General features: G+C 40.5%; 1 protein-coding gene across 3 annotated transcripts in view; it reads right to left on the bottom strand.

Moving 5' to 3' along the window:
• The window catches only part of NCOA6 (nuclear receptor coactivator 6), a 113,939-nt gene that overhangs the window by 65,937 nt on the left and 20,838 nt on the right, over positions 1-27,164 (bottom strand). For all 3 annotated transcript variants that reach the window (XM_030825203.1, XM_012511984.2, XM_030825204.1), the window contains 2 exons: positions 11,918-12,031; positions 1,589-1,872 (listed from right to left, as the gene is read on the bottom strand). In XM_030825203.1, the coding sequence (XP_030681063.1) occupies positions 1,589-1,823 (235 nt within the window). In that variant the 5' untranslated portion in view covers positions 1,824-1,872; positions 11,918-12,031. The remainder of the gene's footprint in view (positions 1-1,588; positions 1,873-11,917; positions 12,032-27,164) is intronic.

Genomic DNA, 27,164 nt, shown 5'->3' with positions numbered 1-27,164 from the left:
AGCACGCCTGGCTAATTTTTGTACTTTTAGTAGGTGAGGTTTCACCATGTTGGCTGGGCTTGTCTCAAACTCCTGGCCTCAAGTGATCCGCCCACCTCGACCTCCCAAAGTGCTGGGATTACAGGCATGAGCCACTGCGCCCACCTTTATTATTTATTTTTTTAGACAGGGTCTCACTCTGTCACACAGGCTGGAGTGCAGGGGCACTATTAGAGCTCACTGCAGCTTTGACCTCCCTGGGCTCAAGTGATCCTCCGACCTCAGTCTCTTGAGTAGCTGGGACTACAGGCGCACGCCAACATGCCCAGCTAATTTTTGTATTTTCTGTAGAGATGAGGTCTCTCTATATTGTCCAGGCTGGTCTTGAACTCCTGGGTTCAAGTGATCCACCCAACTCAATCTCCCAAAGTGCTGGGATTACAGGCATGAACTACTGTGCCTGGCCTAGGTTTGGTAATTTATTTGAAAGCCATAAATAAATTGAGTTAGCAATATGTAAACAACAGAAAAATGTGGTAATTAATGAAGAGCAATGAACAATTTCAGGCCCAGCTAGACCTTTATAATATATAACTATGATTATGGTTACAATAATGTTGATAACTACATGAAAAATTCTTAATTGTATGCTAAATAACGCATAACTATGGAGAACCTTGTACAACAACAGCTTCCGTCCAGATAACAAATCTCAAAAGATAAAACCCCCAAGCCTTAAAAGAAAGCTAATTAGCTCTTGATCAATTTAGGATTTGTGATAAAAGGAATAAATCTAGGCTTTTCATTATGTCTGAAGGGATTAGATAATTGTGCTAACTAGAATAGAGAACATCTAAATCAAGGTTCAAAACCACAAATGCCCGTAAGATATGGACAGGTAATCTAAATGTGTGAAGAAGCCAGATGGGAACTGTGGTGAAGTGGGGCTGCTCTCAGAAGCAGCTGCTACTTAGTACCATCTGGGAAAGAGGGAGAACTCAGTGTTATTAGATCTTCCTATTTTTAAAGACAAATGTAAAAATCTGGATTGTCATGCAATATATCTCAATTTTTAAAGCACTGGCAATGAAACTTAAACACTGAAAACAAACTAAATCTCAAACACTAATGTGGGCCAAATAACAAATGGCTGCAGACTGGATCCAGCAAGCTGTCAGCTAGTGACTTCTGATATAAAAGTTAAAGGAATAAATTTAAAGTACATTATAAGCAGACTCACGGAATAATAAGTTTTCTAAGCTTTAAGGGTCCTTAAGGATTCAGTTTAACCCTTTCAATTTACAGGTAAGGAAAATGAAGACCAGAGAGTTAAAAACAAATAAATTTGGGTCTTGAGAATTACTTTTATCCACTAGAGAAGATTATTCAACAATTTCCATAATAAGCAATACTTTATGTTCAGTTCTTCTATGTACTTAAAAAGAAAGAAAACATGTATATTTTTAAAATCCTAAAATTCCACCTCTGTGCTTAAATTCAGCCTTTGGACCCAATTTAGCAAACTTGCTTTATAAAATTCAAGATAACCATGGAAGGGCAAACATTTCAAAAACAGTAACAGGAAGAAAAAATAATTAAAGCAAATTACCCATGTGTAACAAATTGGGCACATTTTTCAATATTGCATCTAATTTCCATTTGAAGTCTTTATCATCTATATTTCCTTTGAAGGCCACAAAAATTGTGGAATCCTCCAAAATACTATCACTTTTTGTGTCATCATCTTCTAGTCCAGAGTCAAAATCCATCTCCGAGTCTTCCATTGTTGATGAACACAAGGAAGTATAGATGTCTTCTAAGTTTGGAAGGTCATCCAAAACCATGGTGAATATTATTCCAGAAGCATATGCCAAGAGGACAATAAGAAAACTTCTGAAAAGAGAAGATGCAAAAGAGCATTACAATGCATAGTTATGCATTCAACAATGTATAATTCATAGTTCTATGAAAATTGTAATTTATTTGACAATAAGATACTATAAAAATTAAGAAATTATAGAGAAGATAAGCTATTTTAATTATGATATTCTAAAACAATTAGTTCTTACAGTTACCAAAAATAAAAATACACTAGTCTTAAATTTAACATTCTATTTATTATGTTATATACTACTTTTTTATAAGCTAGAATGTCAGGAGAAGGGAACAAAGGATCACAAGAAAATAAAACAAGCACACACTTTTTGAGAATTATAGGTCTTTGGTTGACCCCACGGAGCAAAGGGCTCCCCAAGACTTCCCCTACTTCTGTCTTGACAAAAGCTTAAAAGGAGCCAAGGTTTCTAAAGCCTTCTTCTTTCTCCAAACTACAAAGCACAACCAGACCTGACTAATAGCAACTGGATGATTACCTAAAATTCTGAAGTCTTTCATGAACCATTTTAAACAACTTTTAAAGGGTTATTAACAGTGGAATGGCTTAAAATAATGATTCTGAAATAAACACTTAAAAATTCTTATATGAAAGGGCTGGGCGCAGTGGCTTACATCTGTAATCCCAGCACTTTGGGAGGCCAAGGTGGGCAGATCACTTGAGGTCAGGAGTTTGACACCAGCCTGGCCAACATAATGAAATCCTGTCGCTACTAAAACACAAAAATAAGCTGGACGTGGTGGTGTATGCCTGTAATCCCAGCTACTAGGGAGGCAGAGGCAGGAGAATTGCTTGAATCCAGGAGCGTAGAGGTTGAAGTGAGCCGAGGTCGCATCACTGCACTCTAGCCTGGGCAAGAGAGCAAGACTCCATCTCAAAAAAAAGAACAAACAAAAAAAAAAGGTGGGGGGGTTGATATGGACAGGTAATCTTTATGGAGGTAAAGAACTGTGTTCTGGACAGAATTAAATTGCTTCCTAAATTTTAGATACAAAGAAGTTACATTTTCTGCTATTTTCAGGTATGCTGCTTACCAAAGAGTACATGCATTAAAGATCACACAGTGTGGCCATTTCCTCTGTTAGCTTGGGGATTGAAGATCACATACTTAACCCAAAAGTAAATGAATGAACATTAATTTTCAGCATTTGTGGTAAGCAAAAATGGCATGGAAACCTAAGAACCTCCCACAAATGTTCTAATAAAATAATTCCTTATAATTTTAACTATAATACAACATTGATTGATTGAGACAGTCTCACTTTTTTGCCCAGGCTGCACTGCGGTGGCACAATCTCGGCTCACTGCAACCTTCACCTCCCAGGTTCAAGCAATTCTCCTGCCTCAGCCTCCTGAGTAGCTGGGACTACACACAAGCACCACCATGCCTGGCTAATCTCTTTTAGTTTTAGTAGAGATGGGGTTTTGCCATGTTGCCCAGGCTGGTCTTGAACTTCTGAGCTCAGGCGAGCCACTCACCTTGGCCTCCCAAAGTGCTAGAATTACAGACATGAGCCACCTTTTATTTATTTGTGGCACTTATTTATGGCACGTGTCCAGCCTTTTATTTATGGCACTTATTTATATTATTAAAGTATTACAAATTATTACTTTAAACTTGTAACTATAATTACAAGTTTCTTAAAAAAAGATGGATAAGAAAATTAATCCCCTAAAAAGCAACTATATTAGGTTGGTAGGATCATTGATACATTTTATTTTCTTATTTTCCAAATATGCTGCAAATCATTAGGAAATACAAAACTGCTGTAATATGGTTATATTCCTTGCATAAATGAAAAAAAGTAACTGAAACACTGTTTAACATTTAAAAAAAAATTTTTTTTTGAGACATGGTCTTTCTCTGTTGCTGGAATGCAGTGGCAAAAACGTGGCTCACTGCAGCCTCAACCTCCTGGGCTCAAGTGATCCTCTCGCCTCAGCTTCCCAAGCAGCTGGGATTACAGGCGTGTACCGCCGTGCCCAGCTAATTTTTAAAATTTTTTGTAGAGATTGCATCTTGCCATATTGCCCAGGCTGGTCTCAAACTCTTAGGCTCAGGTGATCCTCCAACCTTGGCCTCCCAAAGTGCTGGGATTACAGACATGAGCTACCATGTCCAACCAATTTTTCTTTTTTAAATAGTGAGGCTGGTGGATGGCTTGAGGGCAGCAATTTAAGACCAGCCTGGGCAACACAGTGATACCTTGTCTCTACAAAAAACAAAAAAATTAACTGGGTGTGGTGGTGCATGCCTATAGCCCCAGCTACTCAGGAGGCTGAGGCGAGAGGATCCCTCAAACCCAGGAGTTTGAGGCAGCAGTGAGCTACGACAGTGCCACTGCATTCCAGTATGGGTGATAGCAACATTTTTGTCTCTAAAAATAAAAATAAAATAGGCTGGGTGAGGTGGCTCACGCCTGTAATCCCAGCACTTTAGGCGGCTGAGGCGGGCAGATCACCTGAGGTCAGGAGTTCAAGACCAGCCTGGCCAACATGGTGAAACCCTGTCTTTACTGAAAATACAAAAATTAGCCGGGCGTGGTAGCAGGTGCCTATAATCCCAGCTACTTGGGAGGCTGAGGCAGGAGAATCACTTGAACCCGGGAGGCGGAGGCTGCAGTGAGCAGAGATTGCGCCATTGCACTCCAGCCTGGGGGACAAGAGCAAGACTTCGTCTCAAAAATAAATAAATAAAATAAAAAAATTACTAGTGACTAAATTTCAGCAGCAAAGGCTTTCCAAAACCAACCTAAGCAATCCTTGGGGGAAAAATTCCTCTGTTATAAGTAAATATGGCAAAAATACTTCCAAATTTGAGCAGAGCACCTTGTGTTCTGGCAATTATATCCTTTTCTAGTGCTATGACTGTTACAATGAAACTGATTTGGGTGATTAAGAAACAACAGCAGGGTCAGTGGCTCATACCTGTATCCCTAGCACTTTGGGAGGCAGAAGCAGGAGGGCTGTTTGAGCCCAGGAGTTCCAGACCAGGTTGGGTAACAGCAAGACCATGTCTCAATTTTTTAAAAAATTAAAAAAAAAAAAGATACAACAGCAGTCAGAAAATATCAAATTAATACCACTGCCCTTATTTGATTGCCATCTGCATTTTACAGATTTTTAATCAACTTTAGAGGTAATTAAACACAACTAATGAAGATTTTTAGGGCTTAAAAGTTGCTGCTTAGCAGGAAAAATGATGACTGCCTAAAAAACTATAACTATTTAGTAGCTATTCCAAAGTTGGAACAACTGCAAGAAAACAATTTAAAATCTAAGAAACATTTTCCAAAAGAATCTTTAACCAGAAAGGAGACTAACTAAAAAGGCTGGACTTTGATAGTCTCCCTAAACAGGTCATTGGTCATGACATGAGGACTATGTATCTAGATCTGGAAAACCTTCTACTGGCAGATACAGGAATTGTCAGTTTAACAATACTATGGGCATTACACAGTACTTAAAAAAAAAAACAGAGAAATTGAAAGTCAGTCTATGAAAAATTGCTGGCCTTCCCTCCAAAAAAAAAAATAATTTTTAAAGAAACTTCTTTGGTTGGTAGGCTATTTATTACTGCCTCAATTTTGGAACTTGTTAATTGGTATATTCAGAGATTCAATTTTTTCCTGATTCAGTCTTCCTGGTTCAGTTCAGAGTGTATGTGTCCAGGAATTTATCCATTTCTTCTAGATTTTCTAGTTTATGTATATAGAGATGTTTATAGTATTCTCTTATGGTTGTTTGTATTTCTGTGGGGTCAGTGGTGATAGCCCCCTTATCATTTCTGATTGTGTTTATTTAATTCTTCTTTCTTCTTTATTAGGCCTGCTAGCAGTCTATTATAGCTAGTGATCTATCAATTTTTTTTCAAAAAACCAGCTTCTGGATTCACTGATTTTTTGAAGGGTTTTTCGTGTCTCTATCTCCTTCAGTTTAGCTCTATTCTTGTTTATTTCTTGATCTTTTGCTAGCTTTGGGGTTTATTTGCTCTTCATTTTCCAATTCTTTTAGTTGAGATGTTAGGTTGTTAACTTGAGATCTCTCTAGCTTTTTGATGTGGGCATTTAGTGCTATAAATTTCCCACTTAACACTGTTTAACACTGTCCCAGAGATTCTGGTATGTTGTCTCTTTGTTCTCATTAGTTTCAAAGAACTTCTTCATTTCTGCCTTAATTTCATTATTTACCCAAAAGTCATTCACGAGCAGGTTGTTCAATTTCCATACAGTTGTGTGGTTATGAGTGAACTTCTTAATCTTGAGTTCTAATTTGATTGTGCTGTGATCTGAGAGACTGTTATGACTAAATAGGATTCCCTGTTTAATAAATGGTGCTGAGAGAACTGGCTAGCCATATGCAGAAAATTGAAACTGGACCCCTTCCTTACACCATCCTTACAAAAATTAACTCAAAATGGATTAAAGACTTAAATGTAAAACCCAAAACTAAAAAACCTCAGAAGAAAATCTAGACAATACCATTCAGGACATGGGCATGGGCAAAGATTTCATGATAAAAACACCAAAAGCAATTGCAACAAAAAAACTGACAAATGGGATCTAATTAAAATAAAGAGCTTCTGCACAGCAAAAGAAACTATCATCGGAGTGAACAGACAACCTACAGAATGGGACAAAATTTTTGCAATCTACCCATCTGACAAAAGTCTAATATCCACAGCCCACAGGAAACTTAAACAAATTTATGAAAAAAACAAAACAACCCCATTAAAAAGTGGGCTTTCAGGTCTCCCCGGCCTCCAATCTTATCGTCCTCCAATCTGTCTCCAGACAGCAGCCAGAGGGATCTTTTGAAAACAGAAAATAGGCCAGGTGTGGTGGTTCAGGCCTGTAATCCCAGCACTTTGGGAGGCTGAGGTTGGAGGATCGTTTGAGCCCAGGATTTTGAGACCACTCCTGCCAACACAGTAAGACCCTGTCTCTACAAAAAAAATTTAAAAATTAACCAGTTGTGGTGATGCACACCTGTAGTCCCAGCTACACGGGAGGCTACGGTGACAGAACTGCTTGAGCCTGGGAGGTCAAGGCTACAGTGAGCTATGATTGTGCCACTACACTCTAGCCTGGGTAAGAGAGCAAGATCCCGCTCTTAAAAAAAAAAAAAAAAATTAAAAGAGTGAGATCAATTTTGGAGATGGCCTAAAAGGCCTAGGAAACAAGTTATTGAGGAAAAACCTCAAAACAAACTTTGCCATTTACAAATTAACCTGTATTTGATGCAGGACAGGCAAGCCTCCAAAGTGGGGCTTAGCCTTCAAGCATTCTTGGCTTCACCCAGGAAAGAACTTAAGGGTGAGCCAGGGTAGGGTAGAAGAAAACAGCTCTATTGAAGCTGCAGTGTTACAACTCTGTGACTGCTCCTGCAGAGCAGGACTACCCCATAGGCAGTGTGCTGAGACTGGCAGCTCAGAGCAGTTTTGCAATTACATTTATACCTAATTTTTTTTTTTTTTTTTTTTTTGGAGATGAAGTCTCGCCCTGTTACCTAGGCTGGAGTGCAGTGGTGTGATCTCAGCTCACAGCAACCGCCGCCTTCCAGGTTCAAGCAGTTTTCCTGCCTCAGCTTCCCAATTAGCTGAGACTACAGGCAGATGCCACCACGCTTGACTAATTTTTTGTATTTTAGTAGAGATGGAGTTTCACCGTGTTGCCCAGGCTGGTCTCGAACTCCTGAGCTCAAGCAATCCGCCCACCTTGGCCTCCTACTGTACCTGGCCAGCAGTTATATTTATATCTACTTTTATGTATTCATTTATTTTAATTTTTTTGAGATGGAGTCTAGCTCTGTCTCGCCCAGGCTGGAGTTAGGTGACACATTTTAGTAGAGATGGGGTTTCACCATGTTGCCCAGGCTGGTCTTGAACTCCTGACCTCAGGTGATCCACCCGCCTCGGCCTCCCAAAGTGTTGGGATTACAGGCATGAGCCATCGTGCCTGGCCTATACCTACTTTTAAGCATGTAGATTAACAGGTGGTTTATGCAGAAATTGCCAGCAAAAGTATGGTAACTTTTGGGTAGTCAGGTCATTGCCACGGAGAGGGGTGGTAAGTCCTGGGTGTTGTCATGGTAATGGTAAACTGACATGGCACACTGGTGGATGTGTCTTATGGAAAGCTGCTCCTGCTCCATCCCTGTTTTAGCTAGTCCTCAATTTGGTCTGGTGTTCACGCCCTGCCTCTGGAGTCGATTTCCACCTCCTATGTCATATTTAGGCTTAACTGAACGACATGTAGGTTTTAAAGTTGAAGATTAAATAAATAGCCTGTAATCCCAGCACTTTGGGAGGCCAAAGCAGGCGGACTGCCTGAGGTCGGGAGTTTAAGACCAGCCTGACCAACATGGAGAAACCCCGTCTCTATTAAAAATACAAAATTAGCCAGCCATGGTGGCGCATGCCTGTAATCCCAGCTACTGGGAGGCTAAGGCAGGAGAATCACTTGAACCTGGGAGGCGGAGGTTGCGGTGAACATAGATAGTGCCATTGCACTCCAGCCTGGGTAACAAGAGTGAAACTCCGTCTCAAAAATAAATAAATAAATAAATATCTTTAGCAGGTTGATGTTTTGCCTTGGTGTGCCAATGAATTGCTAGATTATGTGTCAAGTTCAAAGCATCTGAAAATTTCAAGTTACAACTTACAAAAAAATATATACCATAGGTTACGTGGGGGCCTGATATTAGGAAATCAACAATTCATCTAAGTGCTATATGAAGCAGCATCTAGAAAGCTTTATTCAACAAACTTTGAGGGAACTATGGTAGTGGTAATGAGAAAAGTTAAGTGAATAGCAGTGATCAAATGCAATTTCTTCAAGTTTCAATCTATGGAAGTCAACCAATGACAACAATGGTATCTTTCTTACTCATCTAACAAATAATTTACCTTTAGAAAAATATAAGGATAAAAACGTTATTGTAAAGCCCTATAAGGAGGAAATCCAACAGTTTTTCTGATTACTGACGCATCAAATGCCTGACATTGTATTTACAGGTATCTTGATATTGTGTCACAGGTTTATCAGCAGTTCCCCAAGTTCCTACTCCAACTTTGCATAAAGGCTTACTATGGCTAGGTGTGGTGGCTCACACCTGTAATCCCAGCACTTTGGGAAGCCGAGGTGGGCAGACGGCTTGAGCTCAGGCTTTTGAGACCAGCCTGGGGAACATGGTGAAACCCCATTTCTACAGAAAGTACAAATATTAGCTGGGCCTGGTGGTGTGTGCCTGTAGTCCCAGCAACTCACGAGGCTGAGGTGAGACAATCCCTTGAGCCTGAGGGGAGTGAGGGGAAGGGTGGAGGTTGTGGTGAGCTGAAATTGTGCTACTGCACTATTGCTGCTCTGAGCAAGAGTGAGACTCTGTCTCAAAAAAATTAAAGGACTAAAAATACTCAGTAAATGTCAAAGTGTTATAGTCACACACAGCATAACAATAAAATAATATTCTTCACGGCAATTATTCCTGCCTTAAATGGAAGGATGTTCACTGAAAAACATTAATGTAAAAACAAAATTTAAGAAAGGCTGGGTGGGCACAGTGGCTCACACCTGTAATCCCAGTACTTTGGGAGGCCAAGGAGGGTGGATCACTTGAGGTCAGGAGTTCGAGACCAGCCTGGCCAACGTGGCAAACCCCATTTCTACTAAAAAAAAAATAATAATAATTAAGAATAACTCTAAATTACACATATATTCACAGCAACATTATTCACAATAGCCGAAAACTCAAATGTCCATTAACAGGTGAATGGATAAATGAAGTGTGGTAGATATATATAGATAGAATATTATTTAGATATAATAAGGAATGAAGTGCTGATACATGCTACAATGTAGATAAACCTCAAAAACTATACGCTAAGTAACAGAAGTCAGACATAAAAGGTCATATATTGCATAATTCCATTTATTTATTTTATTATTATTTATTTATTTATTTTGAAACGGAGTCTCGCTGTGTTGCCCAGGCTGGAATGCAGTGGCGTGACCTCGGCTCACTGCAAGCTCCACCTCCCAGGTTCACGCCATTCTCCTGCCTCAACCTCCCGAATAGCTGGGACCACAGGCACCCACCACTGCGCCCGGCTAATTTTTTGCATTTTTAGTAAAGACCGGGTTTCACTGTGTTTGCCAAGATGGTCTTGATCTCCTGACCTCGTGATGTGCCCGCCTCGGCCTCCCAAAGTGCTGGGACCACAGGCGTGAGCCACCGCGCCTGGCCTATTATTATTATTTTTGAGACAGAGTCTGGCTCTGTCACCCAGGCAGGAGTGCAGTGGAGTGATCTTGGCTCACTGCAACCTCTGCCTCCCAGGTTCAAGTGATTCTCCTGCCTCAGCCTCCCAGGTAGCTGGGATTACAGGCACGCACCACCATGCCTGGCTAATTTTGTTTATTTTTAGGAGAGATGAGGTTTCACCATATTGGCCAGGCTAGTCTCAAACTCCTGACCTCAAGTGATCCACCCGCCTCGGCCTCCCAAAGTGTTGGGATATCAGGCGTGAGCCACCGCACCCGGCCTAATTTGTATGAAATATCTAGAATAGGTAAATTCATAGAGACAGACAGACGGATTAGTGGTTGTGAGCGGGAGGTATAGGGGATTGGGAATGGGACATCTTAATGGTTATGAAGTTTCATTTTGGAGTGACAGACATGTTTTGGAACTAGATAGAAGTGGTGGTTGTACAATGTGAATCTACTAAATGCCACTGAACTGTTCACTTTAAAATGGCTAATTTATGTTATGTGCATTTCAACCTGATGCATTTTTAACAACTCAGAACTCAGCCCACTCCACACAGAAAGTAGCACATTTAATTTCTTCTCAAAACATGCTTTTAGAAAAATATTTTCCCTAGGTAATTTTTCTTGTATCTTTTTATTGCTTTAAAATGTCAATTGTGCACCCATCATGAGTATTCTCTAAGTAGGGAGCAGCAGTCTTTGTCAGTCAGATAAAGATTTACACAGAAGAGTAGCTGCTTGTGGCAACAGCTCTACGGTGCTTGCTTCCTTCTTTGTTCCTAATAGCACTCCTTCTTTCCTCCTAGGATCTGGGAGTGAAGGACTGGTCGTACCTCAATGCACTGCTCACCCTGGCAGAAATGACGGCCTTCTGCTCCTGGCACAAAGCTCTTAAGTCTCAGAATGAAAGAAAAAAAAAACTTTCTAGATACAAAAACTACTTCTCAATAACTTGCAAATGTCAGTGTCTTTAAGGAAAACCAGCAATAAACTCTTAAATTACATTTAATGTAAACAATGACTGCTTGCCAGAGTAGTCATTTCAACAAACTGAGATAAAAATCTAAGGATGTTAGGGCACCAAGAAACATACCCAAGCCCCTGTCATAATACTGTACATGAAGGAAATTCTCAAAAGGAAGAGAGAGGGCAGGGAGATGATGCAAAAAATGTTCTAATATTAGCAACTTCTCATGAGGGCTTATGAAGCACTTCTGAAGAGTACCCTGTGCCAATTTAAACCCATTATGACATAGCTCCCAGCAGGGGACTGCCAGGATCTGTTATTGGAGTGCTATACAAAAGCTAGGAGGGAGGGAAACAGAAATTTCAAGATAAAAACAATCTAATTTTTGCTGGGCTTTAGCTCACCTCAGATCTAAATACAGCATCAAACTAGAGTTATGTTGAGTTTGTAACTTTCAACATATATTTATTTCTATTTTTAATCAAAGGTATTTATTTGAAGTACAATATCCTATTATCATTTTAATCAACATAAATTCTAAAAATAAGTATTGTTTACTGGTCTTTCATTGTCTTCTACAGTGAAACCTAAGATTATCATTTATAAAAAAGATGAGAAACTACATAGTTTGTAGTAAAAACCCCATTTAAAAACAGAAGAATAGCATCTGTATTTTATTAAATGTCTCCAAGAATAATAAATGCATTCTAGACAGTTTTTCCAAAAAAGAGAGACAGTATCAGAAAAACCCAAAAGAATACGCATTAAGTTGGCTTTATTAACTCTCTCACATGAGGTTTCACTCACCAAAATCTCTTTCTTAATTTTTATCATTTATCCAGGTCATCTTCTAAGTCCAAAGAAGCTGGCATTTTTAGGGCTTGGATTTCAAGGTAGCAGCCCAGCAGCCAAACCAAAATTCTAAAAACAAACAACAACAACAACAACATAAAGAGAGAGAGAGAGAAAAATAAAGCCATGGTATTACATAGAAATTACAGACATAACCTATCTTTTCAACAAAAGTCAATGTAAATATCACAAGTTATCAAGTCAACATTGGCATCTTTAGAGAATGTTAAAATAGGGTTTTCATCAAGTCTACAAAGATTATCTTTTTTGATTTTTTTTTTTTTGAGACAGGGTCTCGCTCTGTCACCCAGGTTGGAGTGCAGTAACAGATCATAGCTCACTGCAGCTCAACCTCCTGGGCCCAAGCAATCCTCCCACCTCAGGCTCCCAAGTAGCTGGGACCACAGACGCATGCCACCACATCTGGATAATTTTTTTTGTATTTTTTTGGTAGAGACGGGGTTTCACCATGTTGCCCAGGCTAGTCTTGAACTTCTGGGCTCAAGCGATCCACCCGTCTCAGCCTCCCAAAGTGCTGAGATTACAAGTATGAGCCACTGCCCCCAGCCTTTTTTGAGATTTTAGGCCACTCATCAGCAAGCATTCAAAGATAGTAGAAGCAAAACTCACAGACTTATACAAGCTTCACTTAAGAATCATAAAACTGTCACTTTAAGCCTTAGAGCCCTCTCTATACCTTCATTCTTAATTCTGTCAAGATTAATTAACATCAGGTCACACTATCTGCATATGCTTAGAGCCCAAAACATTTTGTACACATACAAAATATAAGACTTGCTTTTCTAACAGGATTTCAAATTTAGCTTTTTTTAAACTTCACAAAGTTTTAGGTATAAATTTTTTTCCTATTTTATCCATAATATCTATACATTATATTTTTCATTAAATTTTCAGTTTAAGTCTTGAAATATTCTTTACTGTAGACATAAAACTTATGCATGGAACTTGCATGGTGGTGCATGCCGGTGGTCCCAGCTATTCAGGTGACTAAAGCAGGAGGATCACTTGAGGTCAAGAGTTTGAGGTTACAGTGAGCTATGATCATGCCACTGCAATCCAGTATGGGCAAGAAAGCTAGATCCTGTCTCTAAAAAAAAATAATAATAAAGCCATAAGAGAAAAGATTGATAAGTTCAAATGCAAAAAAAAATCAATTCTGCAAAGCAAAAAACATTGTAAGTCAAAAAAAAACTAAGAAAAAAATACTTGCAATCATATCAGTGATAAAAGAACAAATCTCCCTATATAGAATGATATAGAAAAAAATATATGCATAGGTACGTGTATGTATATGTGCTTATACAGACACATAAAATAAAAAGATCAATTTGGACAAGTGTATAAAAATGGACACAGAATATGATCAGAAAATTCACAGAAAAAGAAATACAAATGAACATTCAACATATGAAAAGATGTTTACCCTCACGCAAAAGCAAAAAACAATTTTTCACTCATCAGATTAGCAAAACTCCAAAAATTTGATAATTTACTGTTCCTGGCAAGGTTATGGTGAAACAGCCACTCTTATTTATTGCTGGCGGTAGTGCAAATTGGTACAACACCAGCAATTAGGTAATGTCTTAAAAATCACAATTACAAGCTGGGTGTGCTGGCACACACCTGTAATCCTGGGTACTTGAGGGGCTAAGACAGGAGGACTACTTGAGGCCAGGAGTTCAAGGCTGTGGTGAGCTATAATAGCATCTGTAAATAACTACTGCACTCCAGTCTGGGCAACACAGTGAAACTTCATCTCTTAAAAAAAAATTACAATTGCATAAACTATTAACCTAGCAATTCCACTTCTGGATAGCAATCCTACAGATACACTTATCACCATATAAGATGACATATGTATAGTGTTATGTACTACAGCACTGCTTGTAATAGAAAAGTTAGGAAATTACCCAGATGTCCATCAATGGGACTGATTTAAATTCTAGAACATCCATAAAAATGAAATGTGAAAAAAAAAAAAAAGAAACACAGCAAGAAGGAAAATGCTGTCTGTGTAATGACACAAAAAGATCTCCAAGATATATTTTTGAGAGAAAAAAACAGAGTAAACCATTGAGTACCTTGTTCTACTTTTTTCGGAGAAAGGGGAGAAAAAATATTTTATATATGCTAGTGCTAAAATACTCTAGAGAGAAATATGAGACAAATAAAAATGGTTATCTTACAAGGTGAATTTAAAAAATGATGTTATACCAGAGGGAAGGAAGCACTCATACTAATGAGGAGTGTGTTACAAGAACACAGGAGCCAGTTTTAAGGGTTTTCCACTGGGCAAATTTGAGACAATTTGAGTATCAAAAGAGAATAATGACTAAAATTGACATCATGAATAAGAACCCATGAATTTCCAGCAATAACTCAGAGAGTGAAAAAAACAAAAAAACACCTCTTCCCAAAACACCTCTTCCCATCATTGGAGGTAGCTATGACATTAATGACTTATTCTGAAGATTGATAATTAAAGAGAAAGAAATAAGCAATTTACAGCCTTTTTAGAAGGGTTCATCCTCAGTAGAGCGGCAAAGCTCTCTTTTACAGAAGACTACCAGTTAATAAATGTAGAAGGAAAGAAAGAATGTCAAAATAACCATTTTGCAACCCCGAATGAAATAAATGATTCAGGCAAGGAATGATCACAGGTTGCTAAAAATCATTTTTGCATGATCAAAAATTGTTGGAAAACAGGTCACCACAGTGCCAAAGGATCATTCCAGAGATTACTTCCGAATTGCAAAGGGGAAAAACCGAGTACCGTTATAATGGGAAGATGCGACAGTCACCAGCTTAACCTAGTGATCAAACTCAGCAACAATCAGAGTGAGACTCTTCATTTATGCCTCTTGATGTGATGTAACTTTAAGTACACAGCCTAAGTTATGATGTATTATTACCAAAAGTGCCTAACCTAGGTCTAAACAAGTCTTCAACGTAATTTCTCCTTCATAGGAATTCAAGAGATAGAGCAACAAGAAAAATCACAAGAAAACATAATCTGACAGAACTAGAATATGGAACTTGCTACAATAAAACTGGTCTGGTCTCTTCAAAAAGCCAAAATCTTGGGGGAAAAAATAGGGGAAGGATAGAGTTCTAGATTAAAAGAGACTGAGAGTCATAACACCCAAATGCAATGCAGAAAGGTTACTCAGATCTGGTTTGAAGCAAACAGTTATAAAATAATTTTTTAGGCAGCTGGGGGAAACTGAATGTGAACTGAGTAGAAGGTATTAGGGCATTATTTTTAATTTTCTTGGGTGTGGTAATGTTATTTGTAATTAGGTAGAGAATGTTCTTTATTCTTAGAAGATGCATGCTAAAGCACAGGGATAAAGTGTCATTATGTCTGCAGCTTGTTTTCAAATTATTCAACAAAGGTAGGTATTACAAATATGGCAAAATGTTAACACTTGTTTAAACTACATGGTGTTCATGGTATTATTGTTTCAACTTTTCTATATGTTTGAATTTTTTTTTTTTTTTTTTTTGAGACAGAGTCTTGCTTTGTCACCTAGGCTAGAGTGCCATGGCATGATCACAGCTCACAGCAGCTTCAAACTCCTGGGCTCAAGTAACCTCCCACCTCAGCCCCAGAGTAGCTGGGACTACAGGTGCACAACCACCATGCCCAGCTAACTTTTTGATTATTTGTAGAGACAGGGTCTCCCTATGTTGCCCAGGCTTATCTCAAACTCCTAGGCTCAAGCAATCCTCCTGCCTCGGCCTCCCAAAGTGCTGGGATTATAGGGGTGAGCCACTGCAACCGACCTGAAATTTTTCATATTAAAAAAGTTAGAACCAGGTATAGTGGCTCATGCTTGTAATCCCATCACTTTGGGGGTGCTGAGGAGGGTAGACTGCTTGAGCCCAGGAATTTGAGATCAGCCTGGGCAACATGGTGAAATCCTGCCTCTACAAAAAAATACAAAAAATTAGCTAGGTGTGGTAGTGTGTGCCTGTAGTCCCAGCTACTCAGAAGGCTGAGGTGGGAGAATCACTTGAGCCCGTGAGGCAGAGATTACAGTGAGCCGTGATTGTGCCACTGTGCTCCAGCCTGAGCCTATAAGTTCGAGACCAGCCCAGGCAACATAGTGAGATAGTTTCAACTAAAAAAAATAAATAAATAAAAAACGGACTGGGTTTTGTAGTCCCAGCTACTCAGGAGACTGAATTGGGAGGATCACTTGAACTGAGGAGACTGAGGCTGCAGTGTGCCATGATCAGCATTCCAGCATGCCGGAATTCCACTGCTTTCTAGCCTGGGCAACAGAGTGAGCCTCCCGTCTCAAAAAAAAAAAAAAAAAAAGTTGGAAGAAAAAGAGCATGAAGGTCCATGGGAGCTGAGGGTGACATCAAGACTTCTCACTACGTATCTTTTTGAATAATATTTTTCTTTTTGAACCATGTGAATATATTACCTATTGAAAACAAAAGTTAGCTATCAGTAAAACCTACTAAACCGTTAGTATCAATATTTCTACTCTTACCCCATCTCAGATATGCAACAACAAAAATGTCTCCTGCTTTTTATCTCCTTTTTTGAAGGGGGCTCCTCTGGCCACATTTCCCCATGAGTTCATTTGACTCATGATAAGAACTTGGGCCGGGCGTGGTGGCTCACGCTTGTAATCCCAGCACTTTGGGAGGCCGAGGCGGGCAGATCACGAGGTCAGGAGATCGAGACCATGATGAAACCCCGTCTCTACTAAAAATACAAAAAAAAATTAGCCGGGCGTGGTGGCGGGTGCCTGTAGTCCCAGCTACTCAGAGAGGCTGAGGCAGGAGAATGGCGTGAACCCGGGAGGCGGAGCTTGCAGTGAGCCGAGATTGCGCCACTGCACTCCAGCCTGGGCGACAGAGCGAGACTCCGTCTCCAAAAAAAAAAAAAAAAAAAAAAGAACTTGGACCACATCATTACCAGGTGCCAAGCCACTGCCACCATCTCCAACTCTGTATTCCATTAGGCCAGTCTCTCCTACTTATTCCTACTCAATCCCATCTCACCCCCTTACCTCCAGGTAATAAACCTTCTTATTCACACAGTTTCTTTCCTCTTATCCCACTGTTGGCTCCTCTTGCTCACCTATTCTTCAGGCACACAAAGTCCACCTGCCTCTCTCCCATCCCCACTGGCTCACAAACTTGAAGTTTTAGAGCTAGAAAGAAATTTACAGAATATTAGTCTTATTTTCTCCACTCTTTCAGAGAAGGAAAATGGAAACACAGATAGTGTTTTTTTTTATTTATTTCTTTTTTATAGAGACAGGGTTTTGCCATGTTGGCCAGGCTGGTCTTGAACTCCTGACCTCAAGTTATCTTGCCCACCCCGCCTCCTAAAGTGCTGGGATTACAGGCGTGAGCAGCAGCACCCAGCCTGAAGTAAAGAGAGGGGTTTTGTAACTTGACTAAAGTTACAGACTAAGATTGTAGCAGGATCAGGACTAAATCCTGATCTTCCAACCTCAAGTTCAGTGCTTCTTACACCATATACCAAACTTGCTTCTCACCAGGATGATTCTACCCCACTGTATATACACAGCACACTACTAGTAGAAATATGAGAATGAAGGTGATTCAGTCTATCTAGCCAATACCTCCTAATTAGAACTTCCCTAGCTACTCTGAAATGACTAAAGTCAGAATACCCAAGATCAAATGGGTATGTGCTTTGAAAGAACTTCACTGTCGGAAACTTAAAAATAATAATGCCAGGATCCAACCAGGTCTGCACTATAGCCTGAGCTTTGGGTATTTAAACACTACCCAGGCAATTCTAATATGCAACCTAAGTTTATTTTATTATTATTTTTTCAACTTTTACTTTAGGTTCGGGGGTACATGTGCAGGTTTGTTAAATTGGTAAATTGAGTATCACTGGGGTTTGGTGTATGAATGATCCTATCACCCAGGTACCCAACAATTTTTCAATCCTTACCTCTCTCCCTCCCTCCCTCCAATAGTCCCCAGTGTCTATTGTTCTCGTCTTTACGCCCTTGTGTACTCAATGTTTAGCTCCTACTTACAACTGAGAAAATGCGGTATTTGGTTTTCTGTTCCTGCATTAATTTGCTTAGGATTATGGCCTCTAGCTGCATCCACATGGCTGCAAAAGGCATAATTTCATTCTTTTTTTATGGCTGCATAGTAATCCATGGTGTTTATGTACCACATTTTTTTTTTTTTTTTTGAGACGGAGTCCCGCTCAGTCGCCCAGGCTGGAGTGCAGTGGCGCGATTTCCACTCACTGCAAGCTCCGCCTCCCGGGTTCATGCCATTCTCCTGCCTCAGCCTCCCGAGTGGCTGGGACTACAGGCGCCCACCACCACGCCCAGCTAATTTTTTGAATTTTCAGTAGAGACGGGGTTTCACCGTTAGCCAGGATGGTCTTGATCTCCTGACCTCGTGATCCGCCCGCCTCAGCCTCCCAAAGTGCTGGGATTACGGGCGTGAGCCACCGCGCCCAGCACCACATTTTCTTTATCCAGCCCACCGATGGGCATGTAGGTTGATTCCACATCTTTGCTATTGTGAATAGTACAGCCAAAGTTTAGAACTACACTTTCAACATTATTTATTTTCCCTTTAAATGAGGTAACTGAGTAGGTGGGCAATGTAGCTAAAGAATTTGTCCCAAGGAAGGAGGAGGAGGAGCAGGATGGCCAAATAGAAGCATCCACTGATCATCCTTCCCACAGGAACACCAAATTTACCAATTATCCACACAAAAGGCACCTTGAAAACAACCAAAAGTCAGGTAAGCAATCCCAGTACCTGGTTTTAACTCCGTATCACTGGAGGAACAGCAGAGGGTAGGAAAAACTTGAATTGCCAATACCACCCTTCCCCTAACCCCTGGCAGTGGCTATGTGGCATGGAAAGAGAATTTGTGTACTTGAAGCAGGGAGAGCACAGTTACTGTGGAATTTTGCATGGGAACTCAGTACTACTCTGTCACAGCAGAAAGTAACCCCGGGCAAAACTCAGCCGGTACCCACGGAGGGAGCATTTTAGACCAGCCCCAGCCAGAGGGGAATCATTCATTTCAGTGGCTAGAACCTGAGTTCCAGCTAGCCTTGCTGCCATAGGCTAAAGTGCTCTGGGGTCCTAAATACACTTGAAAGGTAGTCTAAGCCTCAAGGACTGCAATTCCTGGGCAAGTCCTGATGCTGTGCTGGGCTCAGAGCCAGTAGACTTCAGGGACACATAACCTAGTGAGACATTAGGCAGCATGGCCAAGGGAGTAATTGTGCCACCTCTTCCCCAAACCCAGGCAGCACAGCTCACAGCTCCGGGAAAGACTCCCTCCCTCTGCTTGAGGAGAGGAGAGGGAAGAGTAAAAGAGGATTTTGTCTTGCAACTTGGATACCAGCTCAGCCACAGTAGGAGAGGGCAGAGTCCTGAAGTCCCCATTCTAGACCCTAGCTCCTAGATGACATTTCTAGACATACCCTGGGCCAGAAGGGAACCCACTGCCTTGAAAGGAAGGACTCAGCCCTGGCAGCATTCATCACCTGCTGACTAAAGACCCATGAGGCCCCAAATAATCATCACTGGTAGCCAGGTCGTATTTGCCATGGGGCCATGGGTGAGACTGAGACATGCTGTCTTCAAGTATGACCCAGCACATTCCCAGCTGTGGTGGCTACAGGGAGAGACTCCTTCTGCTTGAGAAAAGAAAGAGGAGTAAAGGGGCCGGGTATGGTGGTTCATGCCTATAATTCCCAGCACTTTGGGAGGCCGAGGTGGGTAGATCACCTGAGGTCAGGAGTTCGAGACCAGCCTGGCCAACATGGTAAAACCCCATCTCTACTAAAAATGCAAAAATTAGCTGGGCGTGGTGGTGCATGCCCGTAATCCCAGCTACACGGGAGGCTGAGACAGAAGAATTGCTTGAATCTGAACCTGGGAGGCGGCAGCTGCAGTGAGCCAAGATCACACCATTGTACTCCAGTCTGGGAAACAGAGCTTCCAGCTTAGGTACCAGAGACAATAAGCTACAAGACAAAGTTCCCTTTACTATTTGGGCTACGTAGAGCACTAACCAGGCTCTTGGGGTCCCCAATTCCAGGCCTTGGTTCTTGGATGGCATTTTCATACTTTTTTCTTTTGTCTCCTCTGACTGTGTATTTTCAAAGAGGCTCTGGGCCTGCCCTGGGCCAGACAAGAGCCCATTGTTCTGAAGGGAGAGTCCTAGGCCTGGCAGCATTCATCACAACCTAACTCAAGAGCCCTTGGGGCTTGAGTGAACATTTGCAGTAGCCAGATGGTGCTTGCCGCAGGTCTGGGGTGGTGGTGGCCATAGGGAGAGATGCCTCTGTTTGCAGAAAGAGGACGCAAAAACAGGAAGGACTTTGTCTTGTTACTTGGGTGCCAGCTCAGCTGCAGCAGAACAAAGCATTAGATAGATTCCTAAGGTTTCTGACTTCAGGCCCTGGCTTCCGAACATCTCTGGACCCACCCAGGGCTGGAGAGAACTTGCCACCCTGAAGGGAAGGACACAGCATGGCTGGCTTTGCCACTTGCTGACTGTAAAGCCCTGGAGCCTTGAGTGAAGAACACAGGTGGTAGCCAGGTAGTAGTTACTGCAGGCCTTGGGCGAGAGACCCAGTGCTCTGCTGGCTTTAGGTCTGACCCAGTGTAGTCCCAGTGGTGGGGTGGCCACAGGGGTGCTTGTGTAACCTTTTCCCTAGCTCCAGGTAGCTCAGCATAGACAGACAAATTCTAGTTGTTTGGGAGAGAGTAAGAGGAGAGAACAAGAGTCTCTCCCTGGTAATCCAGAGAATTATACTGGATTTTACCTAAGACCACCAAGGTGGTGCCTCTATGAGTCTGCAAGAGCCACAGTTTTACTACACTTGGGGTGCCACCTAATGTAGATTCAAATGCAGTGACAAGAGACTTAGATCACAACACTCAAGTCCCTTTGAATACTCGGAAAGCCTTCGCAAGAAAGATGGGTAAAAACAAGCCCAGACTGTAAAGACTATAATAAATACCTAACTCTCCAATGCCTAGACACCAACAAACATCCACAAACATCAAGGTAATCCAAGAACACATGACCTCACCAAATGAACTAAATATGGTACCAGAGGCTAATTCCAGAGAGACAGAGATATGTGACCTTTCAGAGAGAGAATTCAAAATAGCTGTTTTGAGGAAACTCAATGAAATTCACGATAGCACACGGAAGGAATTCAGAATCCTGTCAGATAAATTTAACAAAGGGACTGAAATAATTAAAAATAATCAAGCAGAAATTCTGGATTGAAAATGCAACTGACATACTAAAGAATGCATCAGTCTCTTACCAGCAGAATTGATCAAGAAGAAGAAAAAAATGGTGAGCTTGAAGACAGCCTCTTTGAAAATACAAAGTCAGAGGAGACAAAAGAATGAAGCACATCTACGAGATCTATTAATACAAAATAGCCTCAAAAGGGCAAATCTAAGAGTTACTGGCCTTAAAGAGGAGGTAGAGTGAAAGAGGGGGGCAGAAAGTTTATTCAAATGAATAATAACAGAGAATTTCCCAAACCTAGAGAAAGATATCAATATTCAAGTATAAGAAAGTTATAGAACACAAGCCAGTTTAACCCAAAGAGTACTACTTCAAGACATTTAATAATCAAACTCCCAAAGGTCAATGATAAAGAAAGGATCCTAAAAGCAGCAAGACAATAGAAACAAATAACAATTTTAAAAAATACAATGGAGCTCCAATACATCTGGCAGCAGACTTTTTAGTGGAAACTCTATAGGCCAGGAGAGAGTGGTATGACATATTCCAAGTGCAAAAGGAAAAAAAATTTACCCTAGAATAGTATATCCAGTGAAAATATCCTACAAACATGAAGGAGAAATAAAGACTTTCCCAAACAAAAGCTGAGGGATTCATCAACATCAGACCTGTCCTACAAGAAACGCTAAAGGGAATTCTTCAATCTGAAAGCAAAGAACGTTAATGAGCAATAAAAATCATCTGAAGGTACAAAACTCACTGGTAATAGTAAGTACACAGAGAAACACAGAATATTATAACACTGTAATTGTAGTGTATAAACTACTCATATCTTAAGTAGAAAGACTAAGAGACCAATTAAAAATAATAACTACATCAACTTTTCCAGACAGTACAGTAAGATAAAAATACAAACAAAAAGTTTAAAAGTGGGGGGAACAAAGTTAGTATGTAGAGTTTTTATTAGTTTTCTCTTTGTTTATGCAATCAGTGTTGTCATCAGTTTAAAATAATGGTTATGAGACATTATTTGCAACCCTCATGATAAACTCATATAAAAAAATACAATAGATAAGAAATAAAAAGTAAATTAAAAAATACCACTAGAGAAAATCATCTTCACTAAAAGGAACACAGGAAGGAAGAGAAGAAGGAAAAGAAGACCACAAAACAACCAGAAAACCAATAACAAAACAGCAGGAATAGGTCCTTACTTATTAATATTAACACTGAATGTTAATGGACTAAATTCTCCAATGAAAAGACATAGAAAGTGGCTGAATGAACAACAACAAAAAACAAGACCCAATGATCTGTTGACTACAAGAAACACACTTCACCTACAAAGACGCATACAGACTGAAAACAAAGGGACAGAAAAAAATATTCCATGCAAACAGAAACCAAAAAAGAGGAGTAGCTATACTTAGATCAGACAAAATAGACTTCAAGACAGAACTATAAAAAAGAGACAAAGAAGGTTATTATATAATGATAAAGGGGTCAATTCAGCAAGAAGATATAACAATTATAAATATAAATGAACACAATCCTGGAGCACCCAGATATATAAATATTATTAGAGCCAAAGAGAAAGACAGACCCCAATACAATAAGAGCTGGAGGGCCGGGCGCGGTGGCTCATGCCTGTAATCCCAGCACTTTGGGAGGCCGAGGTGGGCGGATCACAAGGTCAGGAGATCGAGACCATCCTGGCTAACACGGTGAAACCCCATCTTTACTAAAAATACAAAAAATTAGCCGGGCCTGGTGGCGGGTGCCTGTAGTCCCAGCTACTCAGGAGGCTGAGGCAGGAGAATGGCATGAACCCAGGAGGTGGAGCTGGCAGTGAGCCGAGACCGCACCACTGCACTCCAGCCTGGGTGACAGAGCAAGACTCCATCTCAAAAAAAAAAAAAAAGAGCTGGAGATTTTAACATCCCATTTTCAGCACTGGACAGATGATCTAGACAGAAAAATCAACCAAGAAAAATCAGATGTAATCTGCACTACAGACTACATGAACTTAATAAGATATTTACAGAACATTTAATCCAATGGCTGCAGAATCCACATTCTTCTCCTCAGCACATGGATCATTCTCAAGAACAGACCATATGTTAGGCTACAAAACAAGTATTAACAATTTTTTTAATTGAAATAATATCAAGTACCTTCTATGACCACAATAAAACTAAAAATCAGTAACAAGTGAAATTTTGGAAACTATACAAACACATGGAAATTAAACACTATGCTCCTCAATGACCACTGGGTCCATGAGGAAATTAAGGAGGAAATTGGAAAATTTCTTGAAATAAATGATAATGAAAACACAACATACCAAAACCTATAAAATACAGTGAAAGCAGGATTAAGAGGGAAGTTCATAGCTATAGGCATTTTCATTAAAAAACTGGAAAAATTTCAAATAAACAACCTAACAATGTATCTTAAAGAACTAGAAAAGCAAGAGCAAACCAAACCCAAAATTAGTAGAAGAAATAATAAAGATGAGAGCAGAAATAAATGAAATTGAAACAATACACAAGATCAGTGAAATGAAAAGCTGCCTTTTTGATAAGATAAACAAAATTGACAACCTTTAACCAGACTAACAAAAAAAGAGAGAAGACCCAAATAAATAAAATCAGAGATGAAAAAGGGGACATTACAACTGATACTTCAGAAATTCAAAGGATCGTTAGAGGCTACTATAAGCAACTGTATGCCAATAAATTGGAAAACCTAGAAGAAATGAATTCTTAGACACATACAACCTACCTAGATTAACCATGAAAAAATCCAAAACCTGAGCAGACCAGTAACAAGTAACAAGATCAGGTGAAACCCTGTCTCTACTAAAAATACAAAAATTAGCCAGGCATGGTGGCACGTGCCTGCAGTCCCATCTACTCAGGAGGCTGAGGCAAGAGAATCACTTGAACCCAGGAGGTGGAGGTTGCAATGAGCCGAGATTGTACCAATGCACTCCAGCCTCAGTGACAGAGATTCCGTCTCAAAAACAAAACAAAACAAAACAAAAAACAAGATCAAAGCCATAAGGAAAAGCCACAATAAAAAGAAGCCTGGGATCCAATGGCTTGACTGCTGAATTCTACCAAACATTTAAGGAAGAACTAATACCAATCCTACTCAACCTGTTCCAAAAAATAGTGAAGAGAATAGTTCCAAACTCATTCTACAAGGCCAATATTACCCTGATACCAAAACCAAAGAAACATCAAAAAAGATGATAAACACGGTGATAAACACTAATGCAAAAATTTTCCTCAACAAAATACTGACAAATCAAATCAACAACACATTAAAACATCATTCGTAGGCTGGGTGCGGTGGCTCACACCTATGATCCCAGCACTTTGGGAGGCCAAGGCAGGCAGATCACCTGAGTTCAGGAGTTCAAGACCAGCCTGGCCAACATGGAGAAACCTCATCTCTACTAAAAATACAAAATTAGCCCCGGCACACTAGCTCACACCTGTAATCTCAGCACTTTGGGAGACCGAGGCAGTTGGATCACGAGGTCAGGAAATCGAGACCATCCTGGCCAACATGGTGAAAGCCCATCTCTACTAAAAATACAAAAATTAGCTGGGCATGGTGGTGCATGCCTGTAATCCCAGCTACTTGGCAGGCTGAGGCAGAAGAATCGCTTGAACCAGGGAGTCGGAGGTTGCAGTGAGCCGAGATTGCACCACTGCACTCCAGCCTGGCAACAGAGCAAGACTCCGTCTCAAAAAAAAAAAAAAAAAAAAAAAAATTGGTGAAAATATAAAAATGAAATAATACTATAATCATATATTGGTTACATATTAAAATATATCAGTTCATGAACTGTGAAACAACTAAGCAAAATATAGGTTTAATTATATAATTACATTATTTTAAAATTTTTGCAAGTCAAAATGCACATGAACTGAAAGGCAAAATGCAAGTTGAGAATTATACATTTTTGTTTGTTTTAGTTTTTTCAGTCAGGGTCTCACCCTGCTGCCCAGGTTAAAGGACAGTGGCACAATTCCCAGCTCAATGCAGCCTTGACCCACCAGGCCCAAGTGATCCTCCCACTTCAGTCTCCCGAGTAGCTGGGCCCAAGTGATCCTCCCACCTCAGCCTCCACCATGCCCGACTAATTTTCGTATTTTTTGTAGAGACAGGGTTTTATCATGTTGCCCAGGCTGGTTTCCAACTCCTGGGCTCAAGTGATCCACCCACCTCAGCCTCCAAAAGTGCTGGAATTACATGCATGAGCCACCATGCCCAGCGATTTATAAAATTAGAAATGAAAATAATCAATGATCAAAAAGCTTGCTACACTTTGTAAGTAATCAAAGAAAAACAGGTCAGGCATGATGGCTCACACCTGTAATCCCAGAACTTTGGAAGGCCGAGGCGACTGCATCACTTGAGGTCAGGAGTTGAAGACCAGCCTGGGCAACATGGTGAAACCTCGTCTCTACTAAAAATACAAAAATTAGTGGGGTGTGGTGGCCCGCACCTGTAATCCCAGCTGCTCGGGAGACTGAGGCAGGAGAATCACATGAACTCAGAGGCAGAGGTTGCAGTGAGCCAATATGGCACCACTGTACTCCAGCCTGGGTGACAGAGCAAGACTTGGTCTAAAAAAAAACAGAAAAAAAGAAAAAGAGTGAAATGTGTCTTTTTTCATCAAACTGGAAGATTTAAAAATAAAATAATTGTGGCAATGTACAATGAAACAGATTAACATTTACATTTTGCTTAAATATAAGCAAATAGAATTATCCTTAACATCTTAACCACAAGCTTAACAATCTAGGAATCTAACCTAATGAAATAACTGATTTTGTGGTCAAAGATTTATATTCAAAGAAGTTCATCACTGACGGGTGCAGAGGCTCACACTTGTAATCCCAGCACTATAGGAGGCTGAGGCAGGAGGATCACTTGAGGTGAGGAGTTCGAGAGACCAGCCTGGCCAACACCATGAAACCCCATCTCTACCCAAAATACAAAAAATTAGCTGGGTGTGGTGGCACACACCTGTAATCCCAGCTACTAGGAGGCTGAAGCAGGAGAAATGCCTGAACCCGGGAGGTGGAGGTTGTGCCACTGCACTCCAGCCTGGGTGACAGGGAGAAACACCGTTTAAAAAACAAAAACAAAACAAAACAAAAAAACAAAACCGTCATCACAGCTTGGACAACACAGTGAGATTCCATCTCTACAAAAATAAAATTTAGGCCAAGTGTGGTGGCTCACGCCTGTAATCCTAGCACTTTGGGAGGCTGAGGCAGGCAAATCACCTGAGGTCGGGAGTTGGAGACCAGTCTGACCAATATGGTGAAACCCCACTATACTAAAAATACAAAAATTAGCCGGGTGTGGTGGCAGGTGCCTGTAGTCCCAGCTATTCAGGAGGCTAAGGCAGGAGAATCATTTGAACCCAGGAGGTGGAGGTTGCAGTGAGCCGAGATCGCGCCACTGTACTCCAGCCTGGGTGACAGAGGGAGACCCTGTCATAAATCAGTAAACAAATAAATAAATAAATAAGCTGGGTGTGGTGGCACACCTGTGGTCTCAGCTACTCAACAGGCTGAGGTGGGAGGATCGCTTGGACCTGGGAGGTTGAGGCTGCAGTGAGCCATGACTGCATCACTGTACTCCAGTGTGGGTAACAGAGTGAGACCCTGTCTCAAAAAAAAAAAAAAAGTTCATCAAAATATTCTGTTGATGGTTCAATAACAGAAGTGGTTAAACAATTTAAATATACTCAAATATTGCTTCCCATTGAGACTAATGTTTTTGAGAATATTTAACATCATGAGAAATATTTATATTTTAAATATAAAATATATAAAACATGTTACTTCAGCTTTCTTTTTCAGAAAAATTATTTTAATCACACATAACTGTACA

The sequence above is a fragment of the Nomascus leucogenys genome, chromosome 13 (assembly GCF_006542625.1).
Source record: "Nomascus leucogenys isolate Asia chromosome 13, Asia_NLE_v1, whole genome shotgun sequence".
Lineage (NCBI taxonomy): Eukaryota > Metazoa > Chordata > Mammalia > Primates > Hylobatidae > Nomascus > Nomascus leucogenys.
Note: the sequence above shows the minus strand (reverse complement) of the source record. Positions and strands in the feature narration are given on the sequence as shown.